At 41.0% G+C, this 17,492-nt stretch overlaps 1 protein-coding gene across 7 annotated transcripts in view; it reads left to right on the top strand.

Annotated features, from left to right (window-relative positions):
* The window catches only part of LOC306858033 (ankyrin-3-like), a 178,891-nt gene extending 161,624 nt beyond the window's left edge, over positions 1-17,267 (top strand). For 2 of the 7 annotated variants that reach the window (XM_079398386.1, XM_079398385.1), the window contains exons 37-43: positions 7,498-7,572; positions 7,885-8,016; positions 8,199-8,342; positions 11,238-11,931; positions 12,036-12,258; positions 15,363-15,445; positions 16,040-17,267. In XM_079398386.1, coding sequence (XP_079254512.1) covers positions 7,498-7,572; positions 7,885-8,016; positions 8,199-8,342; positions 11,238-11,931; positions 12,036-12,258; positions 15,363-15,428 — 1,334 coding nt within the window. In that variant the 3' untranslated portion in view covers positions 15,429-15,445; positions 16,040-17,267. Of the gene's footprint in view, positions 1-7,497; positions 7,573-7,884; positions 8,017-8,198; positions 8,343-11,237; positions 11,932-12,035; positions 12,259-12,855; positions 12,943-13,703; positions 13,788-13,909; positions 14,048-15,362; positions 15,446-16,039 lie in introns of all 7 variants that reach the window. The other 5 variants (XM_079398381.1, XM_079398383.1, XM_079398382.1 and 2 more) reach the window with 5 other exon arrangements.
* Positions 17,268-17,492: the final 225 nt, after the last annotated feature.

The following is a 17,492-nucleotide window of genomic DNA, read 5'->3' as shown; positions in this document are numbered from 1 at the left end:
CAATAAAGACTGTGGTTCAACAACCCCAAAATCAAGTTCAAATTTCCTCCAGTCTCCTGTCTTCGCTGGGTAAAACTGGCACGGATCCAGTGTCCATTAAGGGGCTCGTTGCTTCATTGTCCTCAAGAGCTAACTTGATTTCAACACCTGGATCCATTCTAGAAAGAACTTTCACCACAGTGACGCAAGCTGATTCTATAAAGTCAACCACAAATACATACACGTCTTTATCATTCAAATCCACTCTGGCCCCCACAAGTATAGCAGCGTCCTCTCCCGTTCGAAACATAACAAACGTGTCCTCTATTAAAACCACGGATGCAGCTAGGGGTACGATTCTGTCATCGTTTTCTTCATCAGCTAAGCCTACAATATCCAGTACTGAAACAGTCCTGTTAAACGGATCCATTTCACCGATAAAATACCCCTCATCCTCCTCTGCATCTTCCCGTCTGTTTACAGGAGGGGTTTACAGCTTACAAGAACGGATACAGGCCACTACGCAAGCAGCTACGGCCAGTGTTGGTGCAGCCTTCGGTGAGGCTGAGAAAACACTTACTGCTGGCACAACGTCAAGCTATTGTGCACTAAAATCTGTATCTTCACCTTTAAGATCAAATTTATCAAGTTCTGTTTACGATACCCTTAGATCACCAGCCACTACCACCACATCAATATCATCAATTTCCATGTCTGTTCCAGTATTCTCCGTGGTCAATGTGCTCCCTGAACCCCAGGGGAAGAAACTCCCAGAAAAGATAACAATCACACCTCAGACACACACCCAAGCACAGTCCTCAACATCACGAATTAAACCCTCAAAGCCCTCACTTTTTATTTCCCCAACAGTCCTGAAAGCTGCTGCCGCACCCACATTGACATCCAGTCAAGAGATTCTTAAGGATGTGGCAGATATGAAGGAAGATCTGATAAGAATGACCACAATCTTACAAACTGACTCGTCAACTGAAGCCAAAAGCTTCCACTCGCATGAGTCCAGGATAGAGGATGAAGAGCCTTTCAGTTTGGTTGAGAAAGTTAAAGAGGACCTTGTCAAAGTTAGTGAAATTCTCACAAAAGATGTCCTGAGTGAAGCCAAAAGCTCAAGTAAAGACAGGGCCTCAGAAGATGAATGGGAAGAGTTCTCTAAAGATGAAATTGAGGAGGCAATTGAGAGTGCCCTGCGTTCCCTGCCAACATTTGAACCAACCCTTCCGGTTGGGCCACAGTCAGTGCCAGACAAAGATCTCAATTTAGCTAAAGTGGTTGATTACTTAAAGAATGATCTTGGTGCCAGTTCCATTTCAAAAATAGCTGATGTAAAGAGCAGGTATGATGAAATAAAGAAGGAAGGGGAGGAAAAACAAAAGCGTACCATGAAACCGGAGCACAAGCTCAAAATGCCACCCACAGGTATGCGGACCTCTCCCTCAGAAAAAGACTTGAGTAAATTAGCAGACTCCTATAGTGGCACAGATGCTATCCTGGAATCTCCTGATGAATTTTCCCATGAACAAGATAAGAGTCCCCTCTCAGATAGTGGTTTTGAAACCAGAAGTGAAAAGACCCCATCAGCTCCTCAAAGTGCAGAGAGCACAGGGCCCAAACCCCCATTCACAGATGTGCCTATTCCCCCGGTCATAACAGAAACCAGAACTGAGGTTGTTCATGTCATCAGGAGCTATGAACATCCTGAGGAGGTCTGTGAGCCACTAATGGATGAGGCAGCAGCTTTGAAGCCTCCGGTTGAGCCTGAGCCAGCAGTTAGCTCAATCAAAGATAAGGTAAAGGCCTTGCAGATGAAAGCCAGCTCTGAGGAGCTGGCCTGTGTCAAAGAAGAAACTCATATCACCACTACAACTCGAATGGTCTACCACAAACCTCAACTGAAAGATGCTGGCTCTGACAGGATTGATGAAACAATGTCAGTCAGAGACATAATGAAAGCTTTTCAGTCTGGAAGAGACCCTTCCAAAGAATTTGCCGGTTTATTTGAGCACAAAGCTGGCCAAGATGCCATTAAAGGAGATGAATTGTCGCCACGGTTCCTCGAAAAGGACAAAAAACCCAAAGTTGAGAGAATTATTGAGGTGCACATAGAAAAGGGCAACACAACTGACCCGACAGAAGTTATAATCAGAGAGACTAAAAAGCATCCAGAGTTTATATGCAGGAGTGACCGAGGTCTCAAGGAGCTTGTTGAAAGGGTTGATGGTGATTATGAGGTTCTTCAAGATGAGGAGGAACTTACTGCTGAGGAATCACTGCCATCCTTCTTAGACACATCCAGAGTCAATACACTTGTTTCTCAAGAGGAAGAGTCTCGTCCCAGTTCAGCTCAGCTTATTGCAGATGAGTCATATAAAGCTTTAAAACTTCTAAGCCAGCATTCTATTGAGTATCATGATGACGAGTTATCTGAGTTGAGAGGCGAGTCATACAGGTTTGCTGAGAAAATGTTGCTCTCAGAAAAATTAGACATATCACATTCTGATACTGAGGACTCGGTGGCAGACCAGGCGCATAGCATAGCCACTGAGGTACATGGGGCAGAACGCATATATGGAGAAAAAGTAGCTGGCCCCCGGAAGGAATCCAAATTAAAGTCAGCAAGAGATGCATCAGACAAATCAGGTAAATATCCCCCACAAGATGAGCAATATGACAAAGTTACAGTATTACATTATACCACAGAACCCGGTAGCCCTAAACATGCAGTGTGGATGAGATTCACCCAGGATAGGCAGGACAGGAACAGAGAGAAGCTCATATATGAAGATAGAGTAGATCGGACCATTAAGGAGGCAGAGGAGAAACTGAGTGAGGTTTCACAGTTTTTCAGGGACAAAACTGAAAAGTTAAATGATGAGCTCAAGTCCCCTGAGAAAAAGAAACCAACAAGATTATCACGAGAGACACAGTCAGGGCCGAGCTCAGCATGCAGCAGCCCTGAGAAAAAGCAAAAGACTGTAGCTGAGGAATGGGACAAAGGCAGACAGAAGATGTTTGGCAGCACAAACGAAAGGAAAAGTGCAAGTCTGCCAAATAGTCCAGAGAGGCATATGCTGTCACAGTTCAGTGAGGACAAGCCAAAACAGCACGGAGATCCTAAGCAGGCAAAGACAGGTGATGCAGGCCCCCCAGTCCCAGCTAAGACTTCTAGAGTGAGTTCTGTTCGACAAAAGTTTGAAATAGAAGCACAGAAACAGGATCAGAATGTGCCTCTAACACAGTCAAAACAACCAGTTAAAAAACAACCAGAAAGTAAATTACCAGTGTATCAGTTTTACTCTGGTTCAAAGCCCTCAAAAGCTGATTCCACAGATGAAGGACACCCACCTCCTAAAAAACTAACAGAAACTGATAAAAGTAAAGTAACCCCTCACAGTAGCAGTAGTACTATTGTCTCAAAGCAGTCGGGTGAAAAATGTTTACTTGAAAAATCTACCACATCAGATACTGTTGTTAAAAGAGCCTCACTTTCTGAGAAAATTAAAGATCAAGAGTTTTATAAAACTCAGGAGAGCTCTTCTAAAGTTGACTCTCAAGATTTGAAAGATGGATATATTGCAGACAGGCATAGTGCAATAAATGATATTAAAGAGCAGCAGTATTTAAAGAGTGACATTAAAAATGAGACCGTTAAAACAGCTTCTCTGTCTAAGGATAACATCAATAGGAACGACTTTCAGATAAAGACCCTTAAGAAAAAGACAGAATCTCATATTCCTGTGAGAACATCACCTGGTTCCTCAGACAATAATCAGTCAAAGGCGGCAAATCAAGACACTTTAACTAAATTATCTGAAAAGAGCCCATCACACATACCTACCCTGACCAAACCAAGGGTTCAGGGCCGTTCAGAGTTACAGAGAGAGGACGCTGCAACAAAGTCTGAAGACATCTCTGCTGAAAGTAGAACAACAAGTGGTCTAAGTGACACTAGTTTGGTCGAAAAAATGTCCACCGTTACAACAAGAGAAAGTTTCAAAGGTCTTAAAACTTTACCAGTCTATGTAAGTGTTCAAGTAGGGAAACAGTCTGACAAAGATATGGGAGGAGGAGGAACCAATGGAACATTCAAAAAGATGGTTAGCTCAGACAGTCGAACAATTTATGCAGTTAAACAGAAACAGCCCACATCTCCTCAAGGCAGCCCAGATGATGACACTTTAGAACAGTTCTCTTTTATCGATAGCTCTGGCAAAAGTCCTATGACTCCAGAAACACCAAGCTCAGAAGAGGTCAGCTATGATCTCACCTCGAGAACCCCTGATCCATTTATTGCATTTATGCCAGGTATTGCGAGCCCAATAGCTGAGGTTTCAGAGGAGTCGGAAGATAGTGAACAAGGCAAACTTATTCCTTTGAAAGAATCTGGACCAGAAAAAGGAGCCAATGGTAAGCACGAAACTGGCCAGGAGACAAAAGACAAAAGAGTTGCATATATAGAGTTCCCTCCTCCACCACCCTTGGATTCTGATTCCTCACAGCCTGAGAAAAAAGGGTCGACTCCTTCCTCAGAGGCTGAGACTGAATTGATGGAAGTAAATCTCCAAGAGGAGCATGATAAACATCTTCTTGCCGAACCTATAATAAGAATCCAGCCTCCATCTCCTGTGCCCTCAGGAGGTAATGATAGTGATTCGAGTGAGGAGGAGGAATCGATCTTTAAACCTATTCCAGTAAAGAAATATACCTTTAAGATTGATGAGGACAAAGATTTGAAGAAAAGCCCATCCAAAACACCTGACAAGAATGGGAACGATAAAGAACAAGGGGCAAATGGTAATGGAAAAGAAGAAGATTATGATTATGAACAAAATGGCAATGATCAGTCCATCACAGATTGCTCAATAGCAACAACTGCAGATTTCTCTCATGACACTGATGCCACTGAGATTGATTCTCTTGATGGATATGAACTTCAAGACGAGGATGACGGCTTAAGTGAACCTATTGTCAAACCATTTGGATTTCCCAATGAAAACAAAAAGGATGTTTGGGCATCAGATAATATGTCTAGACCAAGTGACCGTTGCCAAAGTAAACTTGAAGTAATTCATGAAGAATCACCAGATGAGGATTACAAAAAGACCAAAGCTAAGACTGATCCCTCAAACAAAAGGAATGGAAAGGACAGTGAAAAGGATGGAAAACAATCTGATCAAGGATTGTCAGACACTTACTTTAGTTACAAGCTAGATGAGGAGTTTAATACTCCTTTTAAAACTGTTGCAACAAAAGGCTTTGATCCTTGGTCAAGCAAGGGAGGAGAAGATGAAGTAGTGGACGCTAGAATTAAAGATGATGAGCCCAAGCCGTTTGGGCTAGCAGTAGATGACAAGTCTACAGCAACAACCCCTGACACAACTCCTGCAAGAACCCCAACCGATGAAAGCACACCAACTAGCGAGCCAAACCCTTTCCCCTTCCACGAAGGGAAGATGTTTGAGATGACCCGCAGTGGTGCGATTGACATGAGCAAGCGGGATTTTGTTGAAGAGAGGCTGCAATTTTTTCAGATCGGTGAGCATACATTAGGAGGGAGGAGAGGGGATGGGGTCAGAAAACCAAATGTAGTCACCTCAAATCCACAGATAGTTGAGAGAGCACAAGTTAAGATGGAGGACAACACGGTTATATCATATAATATCATTCAGATATGCACTGACCACTCTGACACATCTCATGACATGGAGCCTCCCACCTATTCAGAAGTCAGTTCTTTATGTTCTTCTTTTAAGGTAGGACTCAAATCTTCCAACATTGAGAGGAGAGATTTTGTTTGTGTAGACTGGGATAGTTCACAAGGTCAAACACCAGAGACTGCACATCAAGTAGGACCAGACACCTATAGAACAAGAAAGTACACTCAGAGGACAGACTCATCAAGGACAGAGCCACAAACATACCTCCAGACAACTTCCAGTAATTCCAGAAACTGTAGTAATTATGCTAATCTTGAGGCCTTAAATGCTGGAACACAATGCTTGCTACAAAGCGGCATACAAACCGAACAGCTGTTAATGTCTGATCTTTGCTCAGTTCAATTAATAAACCCATGTGAAGATTCAGTCAGAAAGGACACTGGCACTTTCAGGGATTGCAGTGCACAGAATAATGATATAATCTCCAAATGCAAAGACATTACAAGAAAGCCAACAAAGTCTAGGTTGCCAGTGAGAGCACCTCGTCCACCACTGGGTTATAAAAAAGAGCTAATATCTTCGAGACCAATTCAGAAGATTAGACCAGTAGCCAGGAATCGATTAGATCCATTCCCAGACGTGAAGCCTAAATCTAGAATCCCAATGATGAAGGTAAAAAATGTTAGTTCCTCACCAATTGGGAAATGTAGGACCACCACAATAGCCAAACAGAAAGGTAAAGCACAGCCAACCAAAACGATAACCACCATCAAAAGATCAAAAACCGGTTCAGTGAGTAGATCAGGCAATAAATGTGAGGTTGGCAAAAGTTCTAGCAGTTCAAAACCTAGTAGTGCAGTAAAGCTTGTGGACTGCCTTTCCAGTGAAGAGAAAAAGATGCAGGCATATGATAAGGATGAAGAAAGCAGCACATCAAGGAACACATCTTTATCAGAAGCGTCGCAACCCTCCAGTACATCCAGGTCTGCTAGAGACGTGAGATCACAGGTTGAGCAGTCCGGCAGAGACAGGAGGAGGAGTAGGAGGACTGATGGAGGTGAAGGCAGTCAGGGTGCTGGGCCTCAAGTGGCCCCCGGCGTGGAGATCAAGCCTAGTTTGTAAAACTTTACACTTGTATGATCTTAGTTGCATGAGCCGTTGTGATTGCCTGTGATGTGACCTGACTGTAGATGTCATCTCTGTCATTTGCCATTTTCTCTCTCTTTGTGTACTTGTGTGCAGGTCTCTAAACCTGTTTTCAGATCTCTTTCTATGGATAGTCAGTTTTACTGTAGCATGCCAGTGTGAGTGGGTTGCTGGACATTTTTATTGGTTCCTAGTTTCGTGTAAGGTGCTAAGGAAGCCTGTAGATCTCATGAGCCCACGCAGACACACAGTCCTAGCACAGCACCAAAGATGCCGCATGTTTAGTTTCATTTGATACTGTGAATTCACATTTGACCCTCTGCTGTAGCGGTAGAGACATTTGAATCGTGTCTTTTTTGTGATTTATTTGTTGTGTTTCTGGTAAGAGTATACTGCCAGAAGGTTTAAACATTTCCAATTAGATTGATTAGATGCATTATTTACAAATCTAACCTCTTAAAACCACTTACAAGTTAACAGACTATATCAAAATATTTTTTAAACTCTTTTCTGATCGATCTCCCCTCACCTGCCATTTGGATATGGACTCATTTTGTTGTGGCTAAAATATGCAAAAATCTCCCCCAAATTTTTGATTATCTTGACTTGGTCAGAAAAGGGTAGTCTGATTTATTACTTTTCTAACATCTCTGAATATTATATTTAAAGATTTTCATGACTTTCAATCTTCTGCTCTCAGGCCCTCAGAGCCCCTGTGAAAGAACAGATGTACGTATGGCTATTGTGGCGGATCATCTTGGCCTGAGTTGGACTGGTAAGAAATGACACCACCTAGAGGACAAAGTGTTGCATTACACCTTTGCACAAATATACCCTATATGTTTATATCTCTGTAATAATGTCATCTGTGAAATTCATGTCACATTTTTACCCCTAAATGCTACTTTTTAGTATTACTATTGTTGTGCACATACGGCTTTGCCTTATTTGTTGTTGTGTCTCAGAGCTTTGGTGCTGCTGTGATCAGTAGGGTGTGCCATCTGCAGTCACTGCAGTACTGCGCACATGTGTACGGTGGGAGTGGTAAAGACAGAGGAGTCGTTAATCTATTTTTAATGTGTTGCAGAGCTGGCCAGGGAAATGGAATTTTCAGTTGATGAGATAAATCAAATCCGTGTGGAAAACCCCAACTCATTGACAGCTCAGAGTTTTATGCTATTAAAGAAATGGGTTAGCCGAGATGGTAAAAACGCTACAAGTAAGTGTGCCTATGGACAACATATTTTCTGAATAAGGGTAAATCATACGAAGAGGAGAAAGGTTTGTGCAGGGACAGACTTCTGTATCCAAATCATATTCTTGGCCATTATAAGAGAAACAACTTATTTCTTGTTCAGCAAATATGTGCAACCATGACAATCTTTTCTTTTTTCTATTTAGCGGATGCCTTAACTGCAGTCCTGAATAAGATCAATCGGCTGGATATTGTGACATTGCTGGAAGGGCCGATATTTGACTATGGTAACATTTCAGGCACAAGATGTTTTGCAGATGATAGCGCAGTTTCCCAGGAGCAGGCTGATGGTAAAGTTTAGCCCCATCTACCTGAACTCTACTTTTCTATGTCTCTCACAAATCTGTAGATTCATAGAACCATTATGGCAAAACACTTATTGTTCTAAATTCAAACCCAGTATAAACTTAAACTCAAGTTTAAGTTTAAATCTCAATCTTTTCTAATCAGTTAAGTTCGCCAGTTATCAACACTGCTATTTCCCAGCCTGGTATTGGACCAGTCAGGGATCAGTGTGATCATAAATATTGAATTATTATGATTGTATGTTTGTATGAAAGCATTAAAGCATGCATCTATACAGTATATGACTTAAGCTAATGCAGAATCAAAACTTAACCCCATCTTAATAATAGTGGAAATTACAATACATTTATATGGAGCAACAGTTGGGATCCATAGTTTAAAAAAAAACATTGGTTTTCACCAACGATTATGAATAAATCTTTCATATTTGATGTTGTTAACTGATGATACATGCTTTTGTATAAATTAAAATTAATTGCCAAATTCCAGACCTACAATAGCCATTATAGGCCACTAAAAAGTGAGTGCTCACTGTTGTGCTCTACTGAAATATCTGTTAAGACTTTATATTCTACTTGTGTGCTGGATCTGATGGGTTTGAGATTTGGTTCATACCATATTAAGATAAATATTATGTTTATGTGTATACAAAGTATACCAACTACTGTAGCTATTAGCAATGGCAATAGTGCTCTACTCTGTTTTCTCTTCTGATTTTTTTCTGAGATGTTAAAGATACATGAAAACATAATAGTATTCAACCTGCTTTTACAGCATGATTACCTTAAAGTTTCTCTCTGTGTAGTGCTAACAGTAACTCAGTAGTTTGGGAGCAATATCAATAGCATGGCTCTGGCTACTATGGAATGTCTGCTTGCTGTTAAGCTGCCTGATCCTCCAGTATCCCAGAATCCTCTGAACCTTCCTGATAGAGTGCTTCTGCTGCAAATCCAGACCAACTGCTTCTCCACTGCCTACCAACTTCTTTCATAGCAACACTTTTGCCTCATTTCAAAGCACAGTGGTGCAGCATTGTTTAGCGTAGTTGCTCTCTCTTTGGTGGAGTAAATTAGTGCTAGCTCCTGCTACAGCTCTTCACTCATGCGATGGTAACTCACTCTTATTAACACTGCATTCTAATCTTCATATAGCAACATCATCCTGATACATCTCATGTTTTTAACACAATATCTGCAATATCTTGTCTTGCTCCATTTTTCTGTAACCTGGTGTCCATGACAGTTTCCAGTGCCCCTACTTTATCTACATCATTTGTATCTCCTAACCTTGAAGTGTTGACCAAACAGTCCTTTTCCTCATCATCATCCTCACCCATCTTCTTCCATTTACGTCAAGACCCCACTGTTCCTGAACTTTATATTTAGTGTTGTAATTATCTGCCTTTGAAAATTACATGGTGAACTACACCATCAGATACTTTAACTATACTAATTATACTATATACTGCATATCTTAATGGTATATTTGTAATGGAGTATTCTGGACTAACTTACCTGCTATTGATATCCTTTTGACAACCACAGAAAATGACTTTTCCTCAAAACAAACCTAAGTAATCCACTTACAATGGGAGTCTAAGGGTGCTTTCACACTTGGTTTGATTGCCTGGTCCGAACCCGAGTTCGATTGCGTCCCCCTCCCCCTGCCCCGCTGGACTGCGTTCATATTATTTTGTTTGCGTCATCAAGCCAGCAGCTCTTTAGTCGTGGGAAGTCGTGGCCTAATGGTTAGAGCATCGGACTTGTAGTCCAAATTGTAGTCCAAAGGTTGCGGGTTCGAGTCTCCGGCCGGCAGGAACTGTAGGTGGGGGGAGTGAATGTCCAGCGCTCTCTCCACCCTCAATACCACGACTGAGGTGCCCTTGAGCAAGGCACCGAACCCCCAACTGTTCCCCGGGCGCTGCAGCATAAAATGGCTGCCCACTGCTCCGGGTGTGTGTTCACGGTGTGTGTGTGTTCACTGCTGTGTGTGTGCACGTTGGATGGGTTAAATGCAGAGCACGAATTCCGAGTATGGGTCACCATACTTGGCTGAATGTCACTTCACTTCACTTTTCCCCGTTGCTTAGTAACGACGGCGTGGGTGAAGGTGGCAAAATGCATAAGATTGCTCTCTGCACTTTTATATATTTACGTTTTTGAACCATTCGTTTTGTTTACAAAGCTTCAGTGCATAAAGCACTTACATCTGTCTTACGAATGTACTTCAAACTGAACGCGAACAGAAATGAGACATACAGCTCTCTGCTTACAGTGCGTCAGTCACGCTCGTCTGGAAACTGGAAAGTGAAACACACGCAAACATACATTTTTATCAAATAATACGGCATTAATAGCGGTTCACTTCTGTGATTTGGTACGACTGCATTCACATCAGCAGCAAACTGTACCGGTGTTCACTTGAACTGTACCCCAGACCACCCTTTTTAAGCGGACTCGGGTACGTTTCACGGGTGCGCACCCGAGATTGGAAGACAGCATTCGCATCATCCAAACTAACCGAACTCTGACGTCAATCTAACCCGGGTGCGCACCAAAAGTTCTAGTGTGAAAGCACCCTAAGAGAAAAGACAATGGGGCAAGTGTGCCTGAAGGTTTTAAAGCTGAAATTTAAAGCTTGTATTTTTGATAAAGCACTTAAATTCTGTTAAAATGTTATCTAATTTTTAAGGTGGGACTTCTGCAAAAAACCCAGAATATTCCTTTAAAGCATCAAGTTAGGACTTATTAAATTCAGAATGCCACCTTAACCAACATGAACCTCCATGTCATTTTCAAAGGCCTCTGTCATAACATCTGTTGCTGTGGCGTTGTGCACAAATGGTGTTCGTCTCCATCTCACTGTGTTGTATCACTCAGGTTACCACAACATTGAGCTGGAGCTCAAGAGTCCCTCAGAGCTGACCTATGAGCCCCCTACCCCTCTGCGTAAAGATGATTTCTTTAGCGAGGACTTTAGTCTAAACTTCCCCTCTAGTGCCCCTGTTAGACCCAGTGAACTGTCCTTGCCAAACACTAGTGGCCCAGTGTCTGCAGATACCAAGCCGCCTACCGTCATGGCGGAGGACACCACTATTGGAGGCCGAGAGTCTGTTAGCCAAGAGGATGGGTCAGCTGAAGATGATTTTGGTGTCAGCAAAGAATCAGCACCCCCCTCGGAACAACGTGACAGTGAGGGATCCTCAAAAGAATCAGACGTCTTCCCAAAAAGTCCAGTAAAAGAGCAGAAGGAAGTCCAACCTAAGCTTCCCATTTGTGTCTCAGCCAGCGAAGCTCCTGGAGAGAGTGGCAAGTCTGGGTTTGACGAAGAAGATGAAGAGATGACCCAAGAGAAGATAAAGTCTCTCTTGGAGAACATTAAGTTGGAGGAAGGCTCAGAGGATGAGGAGATGACTGAGGAGAGGCTGCAAGCGATCCTCTCTCAAGTGCAGCTGGCAGAAAAAGACATGTCTTCAGTTTCAGGTCTACAGAGTGAGACGACTGGTACAAATGGGAAGACCGCAACTTCGGGCCAAGGACTGAATACTGAAACACAAGGGCAAAGAGAGTCCAGGTAAGAACAGTGACCTCTACCAACAAAACTGTATTCTTATTCCACAAGCTCAGCAGGTTAGGTATCAATCAATTAATATATTTCAAACTTCCATGCCTCCACAGTCAAGAGCTAATGTCATCAACACCTGGAGTGCAAACTGAGAGGCAAAATGGGGAACATCCAGAGCTCCAAGCCCAAGCTCGCTTGTCACCAGACGCCAGTGAGTCTTCCAGCAAACCAAAGGGGAAAGCTAGGAAAGACTCTGGACAAGAAGTAAGCAGTGAGGCTCTAGAGGACAGAGGACCAAACAACAGGGGGGAGGACATTTCCGAGCCTAAAGTCCAGGTAAAATTTTCTTTGAGAGACCTTAAAAAATGAACACCAATGCCCTGTAGATTTTCTAAGATAGATAAACCAAGTTTTTAACCAAGCATGTACTCACATGGCTCAGAGTCTCTCTATCTTCTCCCTTGTTCAGAACTAAGTTCACTGCCCAGGGAGTCAGCCATTTCTTTGGGCTCTTCCTTTGTAAAAGTTCCATTGTACTCAAATTTTCACGCTATAGTAATTTACTGCAAATGTCGTCATGTCTTCTCCAGTCTCTCAAGTCTCAAGCTACAACAAAGATGAACAATAAGCAAATAAAATTTTAACAAAAGACGTGGCATGTATTGTATTTAATCCTTGAAGTACTTGATTATGCTTCAAATACATCACGTATACTTCGACAGATGAAGAATGTAATTTTTTGTCTTATAGCTATCTAATGTAAACTTGATTACATTCTCCATTGAAAGAAATAATCAGTATCAATGCTGGGTCACCATCAATTATTGAGCACAGTGAAGATTTTTGACTTAAAGAACATTAGTTGAAGGTCTGAAGCCCTGCATGTGAGTTTGATGGCTCATGAACTGCTGTAATGTGCTGACCTGACTCTAGCAGGAAGCTCGTAGAGATAATGAATCCAGCTCTGATGAGGAAGAAACTGTCACCACCAGAGTGTATCGGCGGAGAGTGATTCTGAAGGTACTATGAGTGGTACTCGTGTAGATTTGGGCCGGTTTGTGGGCTACAGACTTAGCGTGTGCTTTTAATCTGTGTGCTAAAAAGGAATGAAGTGATTAGCACACTGCCACTTTTCATGAAGACGTTGCTGTGTTTTTTGGAGTGTATTTTTCTAGTGTGATCTATTTTTCTTTTTTAATTTTATGCTCCATTATTTTTTCTACTTTCCCTATCTTTGATTAATTAAAGATGCTTGTTACGGTTCGCAGCACTACTAATACTTAATGTTAGCATTAAGTTTTGCTACATAATGAAACCTCATTTTGTGCATCTTGATTTTACAGATTTGGTTATGATTGAACAAAATTTTACAAACATTGACTAAATAAAAAATGGCCAATCAATACTACTGTAGATTATTAAATACTCAATAATTACTGGATTAATTTAAAGAGTTTTGTTTTTGGCATGTCCTTTGAAAGATGTATAACACTTAGCTTCTGCTTTTGCCTGCAGTGTTGGATTTAACAATTAATGTGGTTTTTTTTTTTAATGACTAAATGCATTCAGCCATTGTCATCAGCATGTTTGGCTTGAAACTTTGTCTCGTCTCAAACCAAAAAAAAACATCTGATGAAAGCTCTCAATATTTTTCTTTTTTTTGGTCAAATGAATGGAATTACATGTTACTCACAGATTGTGTGTGTGTGTGTGTGTGTCTGATCAAAACTTTAAAACAAAGTAAAAGATCTGATGTTTCATCATGCATCCCACTTCTGTAGGGTGATCAGGCCAGAAACATCCCTGTTGAGACTGTGACAGAGGAGCAGTACACAGATGAAGATGGAAACATGGTCACCAGAAAAGTAATGTTCATGCCCATCCCTAGCAACGTCACAGTCTCATTTGACCACATCTTTTGCCTTCCCCTCTGCCCCCGTGTGGGTTTAAACCAGTACCATGACATGGCTTTACCCCCTTATTTTAGGTCATCCGGAAAGTGGTGCGTCGCACAGCTGGTGTGAAGGAGAAAGGCAGGAGAAAGCGTGGGAAGAGTTCCCAGCAGGCCAGTAGGGCCGAGCAGGAGGAACAGGGGGGCCCTGGGCCCCACAGAGAGCACACTGAGGTTGGATTTGTGTGCGGTGCTGATAATAGTGCTAGTGCTAGTGCGGGCCTGCAGTGTGCAGCATTTCAAAACAGCCTGCTGTATCTGAAATCTACCCAAGTATTTTGATTTTGGATTGAAGTGGCTTTATTAATGGAAAACATCTGTGGACTGATATGTGTTCCCTCTAGCTGTGTGGCCGCACACTTTTAATGTTGCTCCAACAGAACAAAAAAAAAAAACATTTAGAAAGCAAAGCAGATTAAAAAAAAATAAAAACTTTGGGGTCGAAAAGTTTGAATGCGCTAAACTGTTACAAGTGCATCCGCATGTCCATTGATTTTCAGTATGGAACTGAAGCTATGCTGATTTAATTTAGGCTGCATTCTACAACAAATGAAACTGAAAAATGACTTTAGAATGTTTTGCTTTCCCATGAGCATAACTTACATAACTTACTCATGATCTCAGAATAATACAAGTTATCGTGACAAAACTAGTTTTGTCAAGGTAACAAATCTTGAGTTACCTCACAAATATAAACAAACAAAACAAGAACAGTAATGCATGATCTATATATCACTATGGTAGATAGCCTAATGTTATCTAGGTATGTTATCTACATTGCTTCACTGTCATGCTTTACTGTTATTTTTGTGTATTTGTTTTCATGAGGTAACAGAAGGAAAAAAATCCAATTAAAGCGATTGCTTACCCAAAAATTAGAATTCTGTCATTAATTACTCAACCTCATGTCATTCCAAACGTTCGGAACACAAATTAAGATATTTTTGATGAAATTCGTGAGCTTTCTGACCCTGCACAGAGAGGCAACGCAACTGACATGTTCAAGGCCCAGAAAGGACATCATTAAAATAGTCCATGTGGCATCAATGGTTCAACTGTAATGTTATAAAGCTATGAGAATACTTTTATTCAACTATATTACTTTATTCAACAATTTCTTTTCTGTGTCAGTCTTCGACACAAATTTCATCCTCTCTGTCGAAATCTTCCGACATGTTTACAAAGATTGTTTTATGTGCAACATGCATCTTCTGATTAATTAATAGCAGAATTTTAATTTTTGGGTGAACTATCCCTTTAAATTCATGTTGGGAAAACAATTTCTTCAAAGACACTGACTGCACAGATGGTGTTTCTGATTATAAATAGGGAACATTGGTTTCTTACTAATCTTTTTTTTATTTTATTTTTTTTTAGCATTTGTCGTGTGTTACCATGGATGGGCATTGGGAGTAATATCCCTGTTGATGCTGTGCTGTATGACAGATCATTTAGAGTCATCTCTAACTACACGCTTTTGTTGTTTCAGGCTGAAAAAGGAGTGAAGGGCATAAAGAAGGAAGGAAGACAAAGGGAGAAAATGGGTCAGTCATAACAGTTGTGCTCTCTTTGGTAAGTCCATAGGCATAAAACTAGGTTCAGTGGAAGTCAGGGGGTAAAAAGCAGAGGAGAGTGGAATGCTGCCAGTTCAGGTGGTTGCTTTTGTGTATAGTCATCAACACAATAGTCACCAGAGAAATGTGCTTTGTAACAGCGCTGTTTCCAGGACAGTTGAAACACAGCCCACTTATGACATGCAGACGCAGCAAATTAGCCCATGCAATTGTTCTTTATCTCATTCCATTAGTGTCCAGACTAGGACAACGTGTTTGATGGGTCATTTGGGTTTTGCATTGGAAACCTACACAATGACTGGACATCTAAAGTCAACACAGAATGAATTTCACAACTCGTTTTACTTCATGTGACAAGTTGTTGTTTTTTTTTTTTAATTAGTGGCCTAGAAATAGTGCAGAATCATGAATATTTTGTAGATATTTAATATAATAATATTCTTTGCTTTAGATATCCTGAAGCTTTCTGTTTATTTTCTGTTTCAAATTCGATTTTGAATACCAGATTTTCTGTTTATCAATTTAAAAGCTATGCTGTTTTCTTAAAATAATCCATTAAGTTTATATATTTCTGTCTCTCACTGTGTTTCAGATCTGAAAGTGTTTCAAAATCATTTTCCTATGAGGAGGATCACTGGAAACGCACAGGAGGTCGGGGGATGAGGATCGTGTGTCTGCAGCTTTCATAAAAACAAATGATTTTCAGCCAGACGGTTTTTGATTTCGCATGAGCATGAAAAAAACTTGTCTGTCAATACCACGGAACGGCTACTGATCGAGAGGACTTTGTTTGTGCAATGTTTCGATCGACTGGGGGTGTCCAGTAGCAGCGCCCAAGCACTTCCGTGACCAAAGAGGCCACAAAACATACTGCAGATTGACAGAAAAGGAGGGACTCGTTCGAATCACCTTCTACACTTGCCTTACTTTTTTTTCCCTCTCGGACCCATGATGTCAGGGTGTATAATGCTGTTGGAGCTTATGATGTACATAAATCACACTGTATAAATTTGAAAGTGGCTCACAATATTGTTAATGCACTGGCAAGTGTGTAGGAATGAACTACCAATTCTGATTCCAATTTTAAGGGAACGCTTCGGTGTAACTTCACATGCACTTGTATAATTATTAGCAAGAAAAATGTTTGTAAATGAAAAAAAGCCAGCTTGATTTTAACAACGGATGTTTCTTTCAAACCTACTGCTGTTTTCAGTGCGTACGAACATTGGATCCGCTGTAGTTCTCTTTAAGGCTTCTTCAGAGTACTAATATTTTCATGCATGTGATTCACTTTATTTAGATTTTTCTAAACAGCATAACACACAAGAGAAGGGGGAATGATGTTCTGTATGTTTACACTCACAGCCTTGCTAATGCTCACAGGTTATTTTTTTGTTTTGTTTTTTAAGAAAGACGACAGTATCACACCACCATTGTTCAGCTTCACCAAAATACACTGTGTCCCATCACATGACAGCGGCAGGTTCCTTATGCAGTTACGACTGCAATCCGAACGCTCACGGTACACGTCACGTCAACTGGCATGATGAACTTTTAACTCTTCTCATGTGTATTGGCTCTAAGATGTAGATGTCTTTCTGTCAGCCTATCATTTGTAATCATTCTAGCAGTGTATCACTAATTTTCAAGGCTGCTGTGGTTTTGGGGGAAATTTTACTTTGATTTTGGTGCATTGAGAAATCACCCGAGCATTCATGGATGATAGATCTGGTAACAAACATATGTATGGAAAAAACAAACATACACTGGGTGATCAAATTAATTATTTAAGCTTATAATAAATTGTGTTCAAACCCTCACTGTGTTTTCTTTCTTGTTCAGCATTAAGCATTGGAACGTTTAAGGGGGAATCTCGTGATAAAAAGTCCATTGTTTTCATTACAATTAAGCACATTTTCCTCACAATTCATTTTACCTGATTTTTTTCTTTACACTAGGTACCCCAAAACTGGGGAAATTTAATTAAAATGCCATAAAATGTCAATTGTCTTGAAACAAATGAATGTTCTTAAAAGTAGTCTTCA

This window comes from Barbus barbus (assembly GCF_936440315.1).
Source record: "Barbus barbus genome assembly, chromosome: 38".
Classification (NCBI taxonomy): domain Eukaryota; kingdom Metazoa; phylum Chordata; class Actinopteri; order Cypriniformes; family Cyprinidae; genus Barbus; species Barbus barbus.
This window is presented reverse-complemented; position numbering and strand designations above follow the sequence as displayed.